The sequence below is a fragment of the Gadus macrocephalus genome, chromosome 15, assembly GCF_031168955.1.
Source record: "Gadus macrocephalus chromosome 15, ASM3116895v1".
Lineage (NCBI taxonomy): Eukaryota > Metazoa > Chordata > Actinopteri > Gadiformes > Gadidae > Gadus > Gadus macrocephalus.
This window is the reverse complement of record NC_082396.1, coordinates 24,028,247-24,045,234: the sequence shown is the minus strand read 5'-3', so window position 1 is coordinate 24,045,234 and position 16,988 is coordinate 24,028,247. Positions and strand designations below refer to the sequence as shown.

Sequence of the window (16,988 nt, the reverse complement as noted above, 5' to 3'; positions counted from 1 at the left end):
TAAAGCCTACTGTATGACTGCTTCAGCTCATAACTATTCAATAGGCCAAATATTAAGTTTTGCATTTGTTGTTATTGGTGTTTAACCAAATAATTTAAGCAGGCCTATAGGTTCCTATCATTTAACCCTGATCCAGTGTCATAAACCTTTCTATATCGACATGATCCAGTGGTATCATGGCATACAGGCCAAAAGTTTTTCCGCTGGCAAGCCAATTATGTTAATCGGAAGTTCCATTTCCTACTGGAACCACCGTTTTTCCACTGGCATGCCACTCATGTAAAATGGTATTACCAGTTTCTACTGGCACCTACCGTTTTTCCGCTGGCATGCCACTCATGGAAAATGGTAATTACCAGTTTCTACTGGCACCTACCGTTTTTCCGCTGGCATGCCACTCATGGAAAATGGTAATTACCAGTTTCTACTGGCACCTACCGTTTTTCCGATGGCATGCCACTCATGGAAAATGGTAATTACCAGTTTCTACTGGCACCTACCGTTTGCCAGTAGATATTCCTTTCCTGTGGTATTTGCCCGTTCATACACACATACCACTCATGATTCACAGCTACACAATCATTCTTATAAAAACGGTAGGTGCCAGTAGAAACTGGTAATTACCATTTTCCATGAGTGGCATGCCATCGGAAAAACGGTAGGTGCCAGTAGAAACTGGTAATTACCATTTTCCATGAGTGGCATGCCAGCGGAAAAACGGTAGGTGCCAGTAGAAACTGGTAATTACCATTTTCCATGAGTGGCATGCCAGCGGAAAAACGGTAGGTGCCAGTAGAAACTGGTAATTACCATTTTCCATGAGTGGCATGCCAGCGGAAAAACGGTAGGTGCCAGTAGAAACTGGTAATACCATTTTACATGAGTGGCATGCCAGCGGAAAAACGGTGGCCTGTATGCCATGATACCACTGGATCATGTCGATATAGAAAGGTTTATGACACTGGATCAGGGTTAAATGATAGGAACCTATAGGCCTGCTTAAATTATTTGGTTAAACACCAATAACAACAAATGCAAAACTTAATATTTGGCCTATTGAATAGTTATGAGCTGAAGCAGTCATACAGTATAGGCTTTATTATAGTCTACGCTACTAGAACATCTTGATAAAACACGAGTGGAAAAATGGATGACTGTCTAGCCATAGCCTACAGTGCCACCCCTATAGGGACCTGGCTCTGGTGCACTAACCGGAAACTACGATCGCAACCGCAATAAACATCTCGCTTTGAACGGTGAACTCTTTACACATAGTAGTTATAAAGCTATTAAAACAACAAAATGACTCCATTAATGCAGGATACGTGGAAAATGCATGGACCTATTAAAGAAAATGCGCCGACGTTGGCTCAGCCTGGCTCCGCCTCTTCAGCTACGTAGCTATTAGATCGCTGCCGTGGAGCACGAAAGGTGTACATCAATCCACACTCATCGGTTTGACCGTTTGAGTATACCATCCGGGTCCTTTCACTACACTTCCTTTCGCCCTGATCTTAATTGCAACGCACTACGTACTCAAACTATATAAAAAAAGAAGTCATACTAAAATAAAGTATAATGACTGCGGATAGTATGGATATTAGAACAAAGCAATAGACTAGCTCTATGGCCACCTAGAAGGCTAGGCTATAACTACCGTCACCGGAGCAAGTCCGGCTGTTTTCAAAAGCATCTGTCATTACAAAAGCAACAACAAAACAGATCGGAAATATCCTAACAACAGCACGGACGAGAGAAACGTGTAAATCCCTTTATTTACGGCGTTATGTTGTGATATTGTGTCAATAAATACCAAATATATATACCTTTACATTTATGGCAATACCTGTCTTGAAATTATACGGAGGAGTTATGCTGGTGTCACATACCATTGTTGGGAACTGCAGTTACCGTTCCACCTGAACGGCAGTTACCGTTTCAGAACGGTAGTTACCGTTCCAGAAAGGCATATGCCATGGCATTACCGTTTCAGAACGGTAGTTACCGTTTCAGAACGGTAGTTACCGTTTCAGAACGGTAGTTACCGTTTCAGAACGGCAGTTACCGTTCCAGAACGGCATATGCCATGGTATGTCAGTGGTCGCGACGGCAGTTACCGTTTCAGAACGGCAGTTACCGTTTCAGAACGGCAGTTACCGTTCCAGAACGGCATATGCCATGGTATGTCAGTGGTCGCGGTGGCACATGCCACAGGCCAATAAACGATCTCGGCCCTACTGAGAGACGCCGAGATCGTTTAATGGCCTGTGGCATGTGCCACCGCGACCACTGACATACCATGGCATATGCCGTTCTGGAACGGTAACTGCCGTTCTGAAACGGTAACTGCCGTTCTGAAACGGTAACTACCGTTCTGAAACGGTAACTGCCGTCGCGACCACTGACATACCATGGCATATGCCGTTCTGGAACGGTAACTACCATTCTGAAACGGTAACTACCGTTCTGAAACGGTAACTGCCGTCGCGACCACAGACATACCATGGCATATGCCGTTCTGGAACGGTAACTGCCGTTCTGAAACGGTAACTACCGTTCTGAAACGGTAACTACCGTTCTGAAACGGTAATGCCATGGCATATGCCGTTCTGGAACGGTAACTGCCGTTCTGAAACGGTAACTGCCGTTCAGGTGGAACGGTAACTGCAGTTCCCAACAATGGTATGTGACACCAGCATAACTCCTCCGTATAATTTCAAGACAGGTATTGCCATAAATGTAAAGGTATATATATTTGGTATTTATTGACACAATATCACAACATAACGCCGTAAATAAAGGGATTTACACGTTTCTCTCGTCCGTGCTGTTGTTAGGATATTTCCGATCTGTTTGTTGTTGCTTTTGTAATGACAGATGCTTTTGAAAACAGCCGGACTTGCTCCGGTGACGGTAGTTATAGGTGGCCATAGAGCTAGTCTATTGCTTTGTTCCAATATCCATACTATCCGCAGTCATTATACTTTATTTTAGTATGACTTCTTTTTTATATAGTTTGAGTACGTAGTGCGTTGCAATTAAGATCAGGGCGAAAGGAAGTGTAGTGAAAGGACCCGGATGGTATACTCAAAACGGTCAAACCGATGAGTGTGGATTGATGTACACCTTTCGTGCTCTACGGCTGAGATCATAGCTACGTAGCTGAAGAGGCGGAGCCAGGCTGAGCCAACGTCGGCGCATTTTCTTTAATAGGTCCATGCATTTTCCACGTATCCTTATTCTTGTAAAATAAGACTTCAGGTAAATTATTTTACATGTAGCATGTTTGTGTCTTGCATTGTTCCTTCTGAATGTGCGTTTGGGTGGTAAAATGAACACTATTCCATATTCCAATACTACTCCAATGTGATTGGAGGCGTAACTGAGGGAAACATGAATGAACTCTGACAAGTAGGTGGTGGTGTAATTCAGGGGGAAATTAATGAAATAGGCGGTGGTGTAATTCTGATTTGGTTGCTACAAAGTACCATAAACATAGATTGTTCATGAAAATGTGTTAGTAGCACATCTTGTTTAAACATTCTTATCACATTATCCTCGTCAACCACAATTCTTTGTCAATATTTTGCATGATGGTTGATGTGTTCTAATTTTTGCCTACCCAAAGGATGAAGTGGTTACCAGTCTCGGGGGTCCTGTGACCCACAATCCTTGGCAGAAAGATTCTGTCAGCAATCTAGGGTGGTGGAGACATGTGTGATTTCAGCATTAAATATCAATGGTAAAACATTAAATTGTAAATACAATGTAACTTACAAAAAAGGTAAAACCCACCTCCAAGTTCGTTAGAGATTTGTTCTGGACTTTGCCATATTTTAACCAGTCACGGCTCCAGATAATGAAGTCAAAGTGCCCCAAACTCACAGACTGTGCAGTGGGGAAAATGATTAATAGGCTTACTGTCTTTTAGCATTAGCAAACAGGTTATAGTATATACTATTTAACATTAAATATATTCAATTTATTTCATCATACACATAGAACTACTTTATATTACCTTACTACAGTCCAGTGCAAGCTGTGCCACCCGGAAATTGACAGCCTGAGTAGTTAAGAAATTATAGTGATATAGATTTTTGCAGGATATAACTGACTATACACATACAGGTCCTTCTCAAAAAATTAGCATATTGTGATAAAGTTCATTCTTTTCCATAATGTAATGATAAAAATTAAACTTTCATATATTTTAGATTCATTGCACACCAACTGAAATATTTCAGGTCTTTTATTGTTTTAATACTGATGATTTTGGCATACAGCTCATGAAAACCCAAAATTCCTATCTCAAAAAATTAGCATATCATGAAAAGGTTCTCTAAACGAGCTATTAACCTAATCATCTGAATCAACGAATTAACTCTAAACACCTGCAAAAGATTCCTGAGGCTTTTAAAAACTCCCAGCCTGGTTCATTACTCAAAACCGCAATCATGGGTAAGACTGCCGACCTGACTGCTGTCCAGAAGGCCATCATTGACACCCTCAAGCAAGAGGGTAAGACATAGAAAGAAATGTCTGAACGAATAGGCTGTTCCCAGAGTGCCCAATCAAGGCACCTCAGTGGGAAGTCTGTGGGAAAGAAAAAGTGTGGCAGAAAACGCTGCACGACGAGAAGAGGTGACCGGACCCTGAGGAAGATTGTGGAGAAGGGCCGATTCCAGACCTTGGGGGACCTGCGGAAGCAGTGGACTGAGTCTGGAGTAGAAACATCCAGAGCCACCGTGCACAGGCGTGTGCAGGAAATGGGCTACAGGTGCCGCATTCCCCAGGTCAAGCCACTTTTGAACCAGAAACAGCGGCAGAAGCGCCTGACCTGGGCTACAGAGAAGCAGCACTGGACTGTTGCTCAGTGGTCCAAAGTACTTTTTTCGGATGAAAGCAAATTTTGCATGTCATTCGGAAATCAAAGTGCCAGAGTCTGGAGGAAGACTGGGGAGAAGGAAATGCCTGAAGTCCAGTGTCAAGTACCCACAGTCAGTGATGGTCTGGGGTGCCATGTCAGCTGCTGGTGTTGGTCCACTGTGTTTTATCAAGGGCAGGGTCAATGCAGCTAGCTACCAGGAGATTTTGGAGCACTTCATGCTTCCATCTGCTGAAAAGCTTTATGGAGATGAAGATTTCATTTTTCAGCACGACCTGGCACCTGCTCACAGTGCCAAAACCACTGGTAAATGGTTTACTGACCATGGTATTACTGTGCTCAATTGGCCTGCCAACTCTCCTGACCTGAACCCCATAGAGAATCTGTGGGATATTGTGAAGAGAAAGTTGAGAGACGCAAGACCCAACACTCTGGATGAGCTTAAGGCCGCTATCGAAGCATCCTGGGCCTCCATAAGACCTCAGCAGTGCCACAGGCTGATTGCCTCCATGCCACGCCGCATTGAAGCAGTCATTTCTGCAAAAGGATTCCCGACCAAGTATTGAGTGCATAACTGAACATAATTATTTGAAGGTTGACTTTTTTTGTATTAAAAACACTTTTCTTTTATTGGTCGGATGAAATATGCCAATTTTTTGAGATAGGAATTTTGGGTTTTCATGAGCTGTATGCCAAAATCATCAGTATTAAAACAATAAAAGACCTGAAATATTTCAGTTGGTGTGCAATGAATCTAAAATATATGAAAGTTTAATTTTTATCATTACATTATGGAAAAGAATGAACTTTATCACAATATGCTAATTTTTTGAGAAGGACCTGTATATCTTTGAAAAGATGTTTCAATATAAATAGTACTGTCATACATCATCTGTCAACCATGGCATCATCCGCGAGGTCTCCTCCATTACATCCAGAGGACATACACTCTTCAAGTCTCTTATAGTAATTGGGAACTTTCCCCCAATTTTGTTCAGAATTTGGGACTCATCCTGAGTGCCAGTGAAAATACATTTCAAAGATACCTATCGACAACAGTATATTAATTAGTACACACAAGATATATTCATGAAGTACACAATTCAGAAAGTGATTTATGGTATGCTTATTTAGGGGATGGATTTCATGGTAAAACATTTATGTACTAACCTTGTCCTCCTCTGAGATGCTGTAATTGTTGGCTTGAAATGTGCTGTCTGTGTCCTTGTCTGTTGCAGTAGGTGTATTTGTAGATGGCAATGTTACATTGTTAGATGTCTTCCCTGAAAATAAAGATATCATAAGGCACATGTCTTGGATTAAGACAGATCTTGCAGACATGTCTACAGGCACTGTCACCTAAAGCCATTGGTTTCCTAATTAAGGCCTACTGTATGCCCCCCTTCATTAAGTAATGGAAGATAAATGTTGTACGGTACATATTGTGTGCTTGGTGTTTGAAGTACACATACTTTCCTACGACCTTACATTACACATCCAAGTGTGCATGCATTTTCCACGCATCCTGCATTAATGGAGTCATTTTGTTGTTTTAATAGCTTTATAACTACTATGTGTAAAGAGTTCACCGTTCAAAGCGAGATGTTTATTCCGGTTGCGATCGTAGTTTCCGGTTAGTGCACCAGAGCCAGGTCCCTATAGGGGTGGCACTGTAGGCTATGGCTAGACAGTCATCCATTTTTCCACTCGTGTTTTATCAAGATGTTCTAGTAGCGTAGCCTATAATAAAGCCTACTGTATGACTGCTTCAGCTCATAACTATTCAATAGGCCAAATATTAAGTTTTGCATTTGTTCTTATTGGTGTTTAACCAAATAATTTAAGCAGGCCTATAGGTTCCTATCATTTAACCCTGATCCAGTGTCATAAACCTTTCTATATCGACATGATCCATTGGTATCATGGCATACAGGCCAAAAGTTTTTCCGCTGGCAAGCCAATTATGTTAATCGGAAGTTCCATTTCCTACTGGAACCACCGTTTTTCCGCTGGCATGCCACTCATGGAAAATGGTAATTACCAGTTTCTACTGGCACCTACCGTTTTTCCGCTGGCATGCCACTCATGGAAAATGGTAATTACCAGTTTCTACTGGCACCTACCGTTTTTCCGCTGGCATGCCACTCATGGAAAATGGTAATTACCAGTTTCTACTGGCACCTACCGTTTTTCCGATGGCATGCCACTCATGGAAAATGGTAATTACCAGTTTCTACTGGCACCTACCGTTTTTCCGCTGGCATGCCACTCATGGAAAATGGTAATTACCAGTTTCTACTGCACCTACCGTTTTTCTGCTGGCATGCTATTCATTTAAAATGGTAAGTACTAGGGATGTGTATTTCTGGCAAAAAATACTTTTCAATATTCGCTGAGAAGTATTCGAATAATATTCGAAAATCGGTCAATCAAGAACCCCCCACGCACGCACGCACCTCGGATACACGCACAATGACGCAGGGAGAGGCTTGTTGATTTGTATGAAATCAATCAAAATTATTAAAACATCGCCATTTATTTTACTGAACACAGCCTGCATGACGTGAACTAGACACGTGTTTATATGGCCAAATAAATGTACACGGTGTGTCTTTTTACAACTTATTTGTTACCGGTGTTCTGCCAATTTCTGCTACCCATCAGTTTCTGCTACCTTTTAGGCTGATGGTGAGTATTTTCTTTAAAACATGTTTTTAACTGCGCAATTATCTTACAAATATGTTTAACATTGCGCCTTTTCACCTGTAAGCACTTAAATATGTGCACACTTTTTGTAGAAATACGATGACATAACCTAGGCCTATGTGTTATCTTTACGGGTCTGGGAGCGGAGAAGTTTTCGTCGGTGGTGGAGGGGGAGGGGGGGGGGGGGACATCTTGTCTTGTTATAACAAAATATTTATCGTGTTACATAAATTCTAAATACTTGTGTTTGTAAAGCGGAGGAAAGATGGAAACAATCGTTTGACCTCCTGTCTCTGGGAACATTCCCGGATGGCTTTGATAAATTCCAGAAATGAAACCTTAGGAGGTACGCTTCAAAATTCAAGTTAAAGGGTGAGCATCTGAAATACTAGCTTGTTTATAACGTCTTTATTTAAGATAGCAGGGGTAAAGTAGCCTTTGTGGATAGACCAATTGCCTCTATCAGATAATGCTCCCACTGCAGAATCACATTATTTGAAACCACCTCTCATCCTATGTACACTAAGAATATGGGGAGCATATTTAGATGCTTGTTTATAACGTCTTTATTTAAGATAGCAGGGGTAAAGTATGTGGATAGACCAATTGCCTCCATCAAATAATGCTCCCACTGCATGATCACATTATTTTAAACCACAACTCAACCTTTGTACACAGTGAGAATATGGGGAGCATCTTTTGATGCTTGTTTATAACATCTTCATTGAAGATTTCAGGGGTACAGTATGTAGATAGACCTATACATACAATAAAATGTGTAGATAGTGTCTTGGTAAGATAGCTCTTTAATGATGAAAGTTCTTTAATGAATGTTCACTGCAGAAGGAGAGCTCTACGTTGGGAGCAGGAGAGCCATTCAATCCAAAGAGGAGGCAAGACAAGTCTTTATAGAGTTTTACTCCTCTCCAATGGGGGGGGACATACGGGCATCCTGAAATCCCGAGTCAATTAATTGACTCAAAAATGTGTGTTCATAATTCCATACAATGTATCTCATTGCAAATTGTAATTCTCTTTTAATTGTTTTATTTGGTAGGTGCAGTGTGGATCGTGCAATCGGTGAGCACATTTTGAGTGCCCAATATGCCCATGAAAATAAGGCTGTATATATTTGAAAGAAATGCCTTAAAATAAATAAAGATTTGAGATCTTTTGTTTGTTTTTATTATTATTTTATGGATCTTTTATTATCTATTACATATATAAACACACACAGAATCCCATTCACAAATGTATACAAGTTTTAACAATACTTTGATACACTTTTCTTGTTGAAGTTATTTATTTAGTTTAATTGACTATTGATGTTTTTTTTGGTGTTAATTTTTTTTCACATTACATACATTGCTCATACTGTGTACCGCTGAAATATTCAATATACGTTATAAAACAGCATCAACAGTGTATATAGGGTGAGTGGTGTAAAGAATGTGATTCTGCAGTGGGAGCATTATTTGATAGAGGCGATTGGTCTATCCACACGATACTCCTGAAATCTTCAATAAAGACGCTATAAAGAAGCATCAAAATATGCTCCCCATATTTTTACAGTGTAGGCCTACATATGGTGAGTATTGGTGTAAAATAACGTGATTCTGCAGTGGGAGCATTATTTGATAGAGGCGATTGGTCTACAGATCACACGCGCCTTAAGACGTAGGACTAATGTTAATTTACCCACATAACCAAATTTATTAGGATCTAAACACTCCCCTGCATGCTAATTCTGTCACATTGAACTCTGCACTCTGGTGCCCAATGTGTTTATTAATGTGAGCTGACCCGTTATACAAAAAATAATCTAAATAGAAGTAGGCCTAAAGAATGGAAAATAAAATAAACATAAAACCTGAAGAAGAAATTATGAATTAAGCGAACCAGCGCACAATGCATTGCGGGTCCGTCCCCATTCAAAGTCAATGGATCAGTCAGTGGACGGAGGTAGTGGGCACGAGGCGTAGCGACTGGAAATTGGCTCCGTCATAACCCTCACTGGCTGCGACAGCCGAAGTGAAGGTTTGACAACATGGCTGGTAAGTCTTTAGTGCTTTACATGATTTTAAAGTATGCTATTCTTTGAAATAATGAAGTATCAGTCAGTATACAGTATTGGGTGATGAGTTGAAGAGGGGAAAAGCGAAAACGGGAAAAGGCCTGTAGCGCTATAGACCACAACACAGGGTAACACTTTATGATAAGGTGCCATAATAAATAGCAAAGTTATCATTACCTAACCCTTTGTTAATTGTTACTAAAATATCGATTTGTCACAAGTTAATCAGTTCCTCCAGAAAAATGCGGCGTTTTCTTCTAATTGTTGTGGCCAGAAAACCTTGATTATGCTGCACGTTTTCTTAAAAAATGCGATGAAATATGCGGCATATTTATGCAATTTTCGTACTTTCAAAAACTGCGGGAAACTTGGGGAATAATGCGGGAACTTGCGAAAACTTAAGAGGAACGAGTGCGTGGCGCCTTGCACTTATGAAAGTCTGAGGAGCCACTCGCGTACCTACTACGGTCTGGCGCCGCCATCTTTGTTTTGGGATTTTCGAATCGACACGCATTTTTCGCGTGTCGATTGTTACCCAACTGTGTTGGGTAACAATAAGGTGCCATAATAAATAGCAAACTAAGCTGTAGTGGCGATTTGTCCATATTGAAGTTAACGCGTCGACGCGTCCTTTAGTTGGAGCTATGCGGTTCTTAGATTTAATTGTAAAACATTTATTTAGTTTTGTTTGCTTAATATAAAATAATATGACTATTTTATGTTTTGTCGTTTGTATTATAATCGATATTTTGATTACGTTGCTTTGTTTGATTTCCTAATTTTAAAGTTATTGTTTTATTGAGGACAAATCGCAACTGCAGCTTAGTTTGCTATTTATTATGGCACCTTATTGTTAACCAACACAGTAAAGAGTTTAATTGTTGCATTCTATGATTTGCCATGCGTGATACAAAATAACTAGAAAAATTGCCTAATAGCCTACATGTTCCATTATGTTAATAGTAAATGGACTGCACATGTAGAAAGAATTACATTAAAAACTATGTAGGCCTAGGTTTTCTCTTTTTTTATCCCTTAACCCCATACCCCATACACTGCAGTGTGTGCGTGTAGCCATTGTAAGAACTTCTTTGCCGGTTGCAGGTTCTCATCAGGCTTTTACAGACGTGGACACATTTTTGTCTCGCACTTCTGAGGAGTGTGTGTTCTGTCGGATGAAACAACTGGCCAATGAAGACCACCTACTGAAGAAACACCTCAAAAAGGCAATCTATTTCGTGGATCAAACCACAGGTATCAAGACACATGACCATATTGAAGTTAATAAGAGTAGCATTTAACTACAGAACCTAGTATTGATGAGTTGATTTGTTCTTCATTCCACAGAAAAGTTTGTCGTGGCATGCTTCTGCAAGGATACAGCAGATACCAAAAGAAGCCATTACCACTGTCCTTTCTGTGGATATCGACCATTTACAAGGACTAACATTTTTATAAACCACTTGCAAAAAAATCATGGTAAGACAGATAGTGGATTGTCAGTAGGCAAAGTATTACATTAGGCTATTTGTATACTCTCTGTGATGCCCTACATGTGACTATTATTTCCCCCTTCTGTATTTCCAGGTATTGCTGTGGGACAAAAAGAAGGTATGGAATTACACAATAATGTTGTTTGGATCGGAATGTATTTTTTTAATTTACATGTTAACCCCTTAGTATGATATTTCTAGGCAGTATACTCCTTCAGTAGACCGTGACATTAACTTAAAATGCATATTCCCGACTGAAAGAGTTTTCTACAGCCCATTGTTACACATCAGTTATTAATTTGTCTTATAATGTATAGTCATTAAAAACAGATATCATTAAAGTAAAGGGTTTAATATTTGCATTCTATGATTTGTGACATGTACTGTAGTTGGTATATCTTTCTATTATCTCATCTCATCTCATTTTCGACCGCTTATCCGGGGTCGGGTCGCGGGGGGAGCAGCTCAAGCAGGGGGCCCCAGACTTCCCTTTCCCGGGCCACATTGACCAGCTCTGACGGGGGGATCCCGAGGCGTTCCCAGGCCAGTGTTGAGATATAATCTCTCCACCTAGTCCTGGGTCTTCCCCGAGGTCTCCTCCCCACTGGACGTGCCTGAAACACCTCCCAAGGAAGGCGCCCAGTGGGCATCCTTACCAGATGCCCGAACCACCTCAGCTGACTCCTTTCTAAGTAAAGGAGCAGCGGCTCTAATCCGAGTTCCTCACGGATGGCTGAGCTTCTCACCCTATCCCTAAGGGAGACGCCAGCCACCCTTCTGAGAAAACTCATCTCGGCCGCTTGTACCCGCGATCTCGTCCTTTCGGTCATCACCCAGCCCTCATGACCATAGGTGAGGATAGGAACGAAGATCGACCGGTAGATCGAGAGCTTTGCCTTGCGGCTCAGCTCTCTTTTCGTTACAACGGTGCGGTAAAGCGAACGCAATACCGCCCCCGCTGCTCCGATTCTCCGGCCAATCTCACGCTCCATAGTACCCTCACTCGCGAACAAGACCCCGAGGTACTTGAACTCCTTCACTTGGGCTAAGGACTAATTTCCTACCCGGAGTAAGCAATCCACCGGTTTCCTGCTAAGAGTCATGGCCTCAGATTTAGCGGTGCTGATCCTCATCCCAGCCGATTCACACTCGGCTTTCTATTATGCATTAGATATTTGACTTTTTCACTTAGCAATTAACACTAGCCTTTTTATATTTCACAGACGAAAAAGACAGCACTGAACTGAGCACTGACAATCCTTCTGCAGGCAGTTTTCCATGTCGACACTGTGATTCAACTTTCAATCAACCAAATAACCTAAGAAAGCACTTCAGAGAGGTTCACAATGTAAACACCATGCCCATGATGTGCATCGACCCCCAAAATGGAATATATGTCACCCCTAAATACCAATCTGGCCCTCTATTTCCCATCCATGTGAGAAAATCCACAACCGCACCTGTCATTGATTGCGAACTTGAAAACTGCCAGCAACTTATGAAGATTGGAAGAGCATCAGGAAACCCAGCCAAAGAGTGTATCCATCTTGAGAGGACGAAACATGCAGACCCATATTCACGACCTGCAAGCCTAACACTTCATTCTTTAAAGGAAATGCATGACAAAGGTCTCATTTCAAAAGAGTGGACTGAAATGTGTGAGGAGTTACATGGCACTGCAGCTGAACATGGAGTTGATCCTGTTTACCCTATCATTTATGGGGACATGGGCTACTCAAAGAGATGGGTGTTCTTTTCTGTGTACACTGACAAAATAGACAACTGGTGCAAATTTGGGCGCACAAGAGTCAGCTTTGATTCAGGGTCTGGAAGGTGGAACTGCCAATGTGGAGGGACTGGGCGATCCCATCGCTGTATTCACCGTAAGCTGGCAATGTGGTGGATTTTCCAAGAGTCAACACATCTTCTCTTACCAAACTCGGAAGATCTGACAGATGGAGTAGATGACTTGGAAACAGAAATCCACATGTCTGAGGCTGAAATGTCTTCCTATGCTGAAAGCCAAATAAAGGTTTCTGAAATGACAGAGTATTTGTTTTCAAGCAAGACAATTCCACCACCACATGACCTTTCAGTGGATCTGAGAAGTAGGGAGAAGGATGCCCCCACCTGCTTCATCCCAGAGGAAAAAACATGCCCCTATTGTCCAGGGCCCACTCCACCAGATCTTTTGCAACATGAGATAATAACCAACCAGGCCACTGTGTATGGTTACACCTATATTAAAAAAGGCAAGTGCTTTAGCTTGGTAAAAGGTGTCTATTCTGTGGCTCTAACACCCATTGGTTACACACTGTGAATATCAAGTCGTTCAATGTGTCCTCTTCATTTTTTTGTTAATTTGATGATAATACATCTACAGGTATCTCTGTTGCCATCAAGCAGTGCCCTGTCTGCCAAAACCATGTACGATTCCAGGAATACAAGTCTGGGTTCCACAACTTCAACGACCGTGTGTTCCTGACTCTGCCATTATGTGAACTTCTTCTTTCCGCACTGGCCGTAGGTGTTATTATTCATTTTAAACATCTTAATTCAACTTAATGTTCGTTTTCTACAGTTTAATGCAAATACTGCTCTACTTTCTTCCAGTGTCTGGTCTTTATTTGCAGCTGTCAAATTGCATGCTGTACAAATGTGTTATTAAAGTGTCTAATTCAGTTACACATTACTTATATTAGTTTTGTGATTATTGCCTAGAGAAAAGTATGTGCAAATGTGACCACCGTAAGTATATTGTAATAATCACACTTTTAAAATTACTTTACAGAACAAAACTGCTCCAGGGCGCATGTTGTCAACCCTGACTTTTTTCAACGATAACCGCTTCCATCACCAGACAGTTCGAAAGGCTTTCCATCACTTTCTCGCCCTGACGAATTACGAATTCAAGTTCAGCTGCTATCAGTGTGGTGACTCTCCACCTGTGATTATTGCAGATGCAAACTGGAAAATCGCCTTTGACATCCCAGGTACATCTGCAACATATACATGAACAATACATTGAGTTAAGAATCTACATCAGTTTACTGATGTTTGCAATCTATGTAATTATTAACCAGAACTGTTGATATGATTCTGCACTGCTGTTCCAAATCTGATTACTTTTTGCAGTTGGTACATTTACACGGCCTGATCTAGGGGAAATAACTGACAAAGACCTCAACATCGATATTGTCACAACATGGGAAAAACTGGAGAAAGAACTCATTGCTGAAGGCTTTACATCGGGTTAGTTTATCCATGTAAATGTTGAACATTTTTTGACATTATCGCATAACCTTCATGCGCAAATGCACCAGCCCAGTTGTATTCAAGTTGGCATACAATTTTATCTCCAAAGGAACAAATGGGGGAAATTCCCAAGAACAGCGAATTAGTTAAAATTAAATGGTGACCAGATGCTTGTTGTGTAATAAATCCATGAAATTTAGAAACTATTCAGATAAATCTGAAACTTATACTTTTTATCAGGTGCAAGTGGACCGTATAAGTAATTATTTTCTGATTCAGTCTTTTTCTGTAGTGCTTTGAGGGAATTTCAATACTTTTCCCCATTTACTATACATAATATTTTGCATTTAAAGTGGTCAGAACTATCATGGAGCTACAGTAAAGGAACAGTGTTACCCAGTGCACCAGGAAAACAGTACAATTTTCACATATTTTTAGCTTGCACATATAGTTTGCAGTACAAAGTAGTCTTAACAGTATTAATATGTGTAATTGATCCAGTATGCTGGCAATACTCTTGAATATTATGATTGTATTTTAAAAATGTCACCAGGGACATCAAAAAGAAATCCTTATCAATCCAAAACTTCATATTCTACACTTGCTGCATGGATGGGGGAGGATGTGAGGAGTGGTGACTGTCTTCCGAAAACTGAGGTTAAGAAAGGCCTGAAAAAAAGAAAAAACGATACAAAGGTGTCGACTAAAATGGTGGACGAGGACACCATTCTGACCCTGATTGAGTCCAAGAAGGTATGCGCTTTTTACATTGGTAGTAGTTACACTTGTTATTAATAATTTCCATGGAATGTAATACTAAAAACATACTTTTCAAAACACCAACAGCCACAAAAGAGAAGCCTGCAGGAGGCCTGTGTTGCATTAGGGGTGAGTGATGAGGGATCCATCACTGACCTCATGAACCGACTGGAAGAGCTCCTGAACTACAAAGAGGTGTATCCAAAGCTATTTTTAAAGTTGCAAAACACTGGAGGTGAGATAGAAAACAGAAATGTGTTTAAACCCATAATGTCTTTATTGATCTATTTTTGTCTACAGTTTTGTTTTTGTACTTTTTTGCAGGTGGTGTATTGCACTTTTCTTGCAGTCATGGCGTAGTTTACTATGTCAACTTTCTGCTTTGGTCTGAGTCTGCCAGGGACCGTGTAGATGGTTTGTTACGTTTTAAAGCCTTTCCAACATGCTTCATCTCCGATGTGTCTGGCCAAGTTGCCAGACACATGAACAATCGCAGCCAGCAATTGTTCTTCCAGCCGAATGGAGGACGATTGTGTCCAACAACCAAGGAAAACCTGGCACTTGCAGCTGAGGAAAAACTCAAAATACAAATGCCATGGGTTAAAAACCTTAACAACCCCCCCAACCCCCTTCAACCACCATCAGTGAACGGCAATCCATGGATATTGCCCCATCCCATTACAAGAACGACAGAGAGATTTGCACTCTACGACCGGTTCCACCAAAAAAACCAAAAGAGACCAGAAGAGAGTCTGCGGAGTTTGAACTTGTGCCCTGATTTACGGTCCAAAATTAACTCCTCTGTAGCAGAACAGCTGAATCGGGAGTTGGCAGCTATCCGATACTCTCTTCCTCAAATGAACGAAGTGCATTTCAAACACACCACCAGGATTCTTTTGGAACTGCACAACCGCAACATTAATGGGAAATTCCTAGAAGACATGACACGCCAGTCATCCATCCCCCTTACAGTGGGTCGGATGGGCACACTTGTCTGCATGTCTTCAGGTTGGTTTACGTTTTTTCGAGATAAATCAGTACTTAACACTTGGATGTGTAATGTAAGGTCGTAGGAAAGTATGTGTACTTCAAACACCAAGCACACAATATGTACCGTACAACATTTATCTTCCATTACTTAATGAAGGGGGGCATACAGTAGGCCTTAATTAGGAAACCAATGGCTTTAGGTGACAGTGCCTGTAGACATGTCTGCAAGATCTGTCTTAATCCAAGACATGTGCCTTATGATATCTTTATTTTCAGGGAAGACATCTAACAATGTGACATTGCCATCTACAAATACACCTACTGCAACAGACAAGGACACAGACAGCACATTTCAAGCCAACAATTACAGCATCTCAGAGGAGGACAAGGTTAGTACATAAATGTTTTACCATGAAATGCATCCCCTAAATAAGCATACCATAAATCACTTTCTGAATTGTGTACTTCATGAATATATCTTGTGTGTACTAATTAATATACTGTTGTCGATAGGTATCTTTGAAATGTATTTTCACTGGCACTCAGGATGAGTCCCAAATTCTGAACAAAATTGGGGGAAAGTTCCCAATTACTATAAGAGACTTGAAGAGTGTATGTCCTCTGGATGTAATGGAGGAGACCTCGCGGATGATGCCATGGTTGACAGATGATGATGAGTACTATTTATATTGAAACATCTTTTCAAAGATATATGTGTATAGTCAGTTATATCCTGCAAAAATCTATATCACTATCATTTCTTAACTACTCAGGCTGTCAATTTCCGGGTGGCACAGCTTGCACTGGACTGTAGTAAGGTAATATA

General features: G+C 40.9%; 2 protein-coding genes across 2 annotated transcripts in view; one reads left to right on the top strand and one right to left on the bottom strand.

Annotated features, from left to right (window-relative positions):
• The window catches only part of LOC132473517 (uncharacterized), a 241,247-nt gene that overhangs the window by 7,273 nt on the left and 216,986 nt on the right, over window positions 1-16,988 (bottom strand). The window lies entirely within an intron of this gene.
• LOC132473678 (uncharacterized) lies at window positions 12,335-13,757 on the top strand. The gene has a single exon (XM_060073889.1). It carries the CDS (start codon window positions 12,516-12,518, stop codon window positions 13,476-13,478), a length of 963 nt encoding a protein of 320 aa, XP_059929872.1. The 5' UTR covers window positions 12,335-12,515; the 3' UTR covers window positions 13,479-13,757.

What these genes read in the sequence shown, in the direction of transcription:
- LOC132473678 (XM_060073889.1), top strand. Translation starts at nt 12,516, where the DNA reads ATGCCCATGATGTGCATCGACCCCCAAAATGGAATATATGTCACCCCT.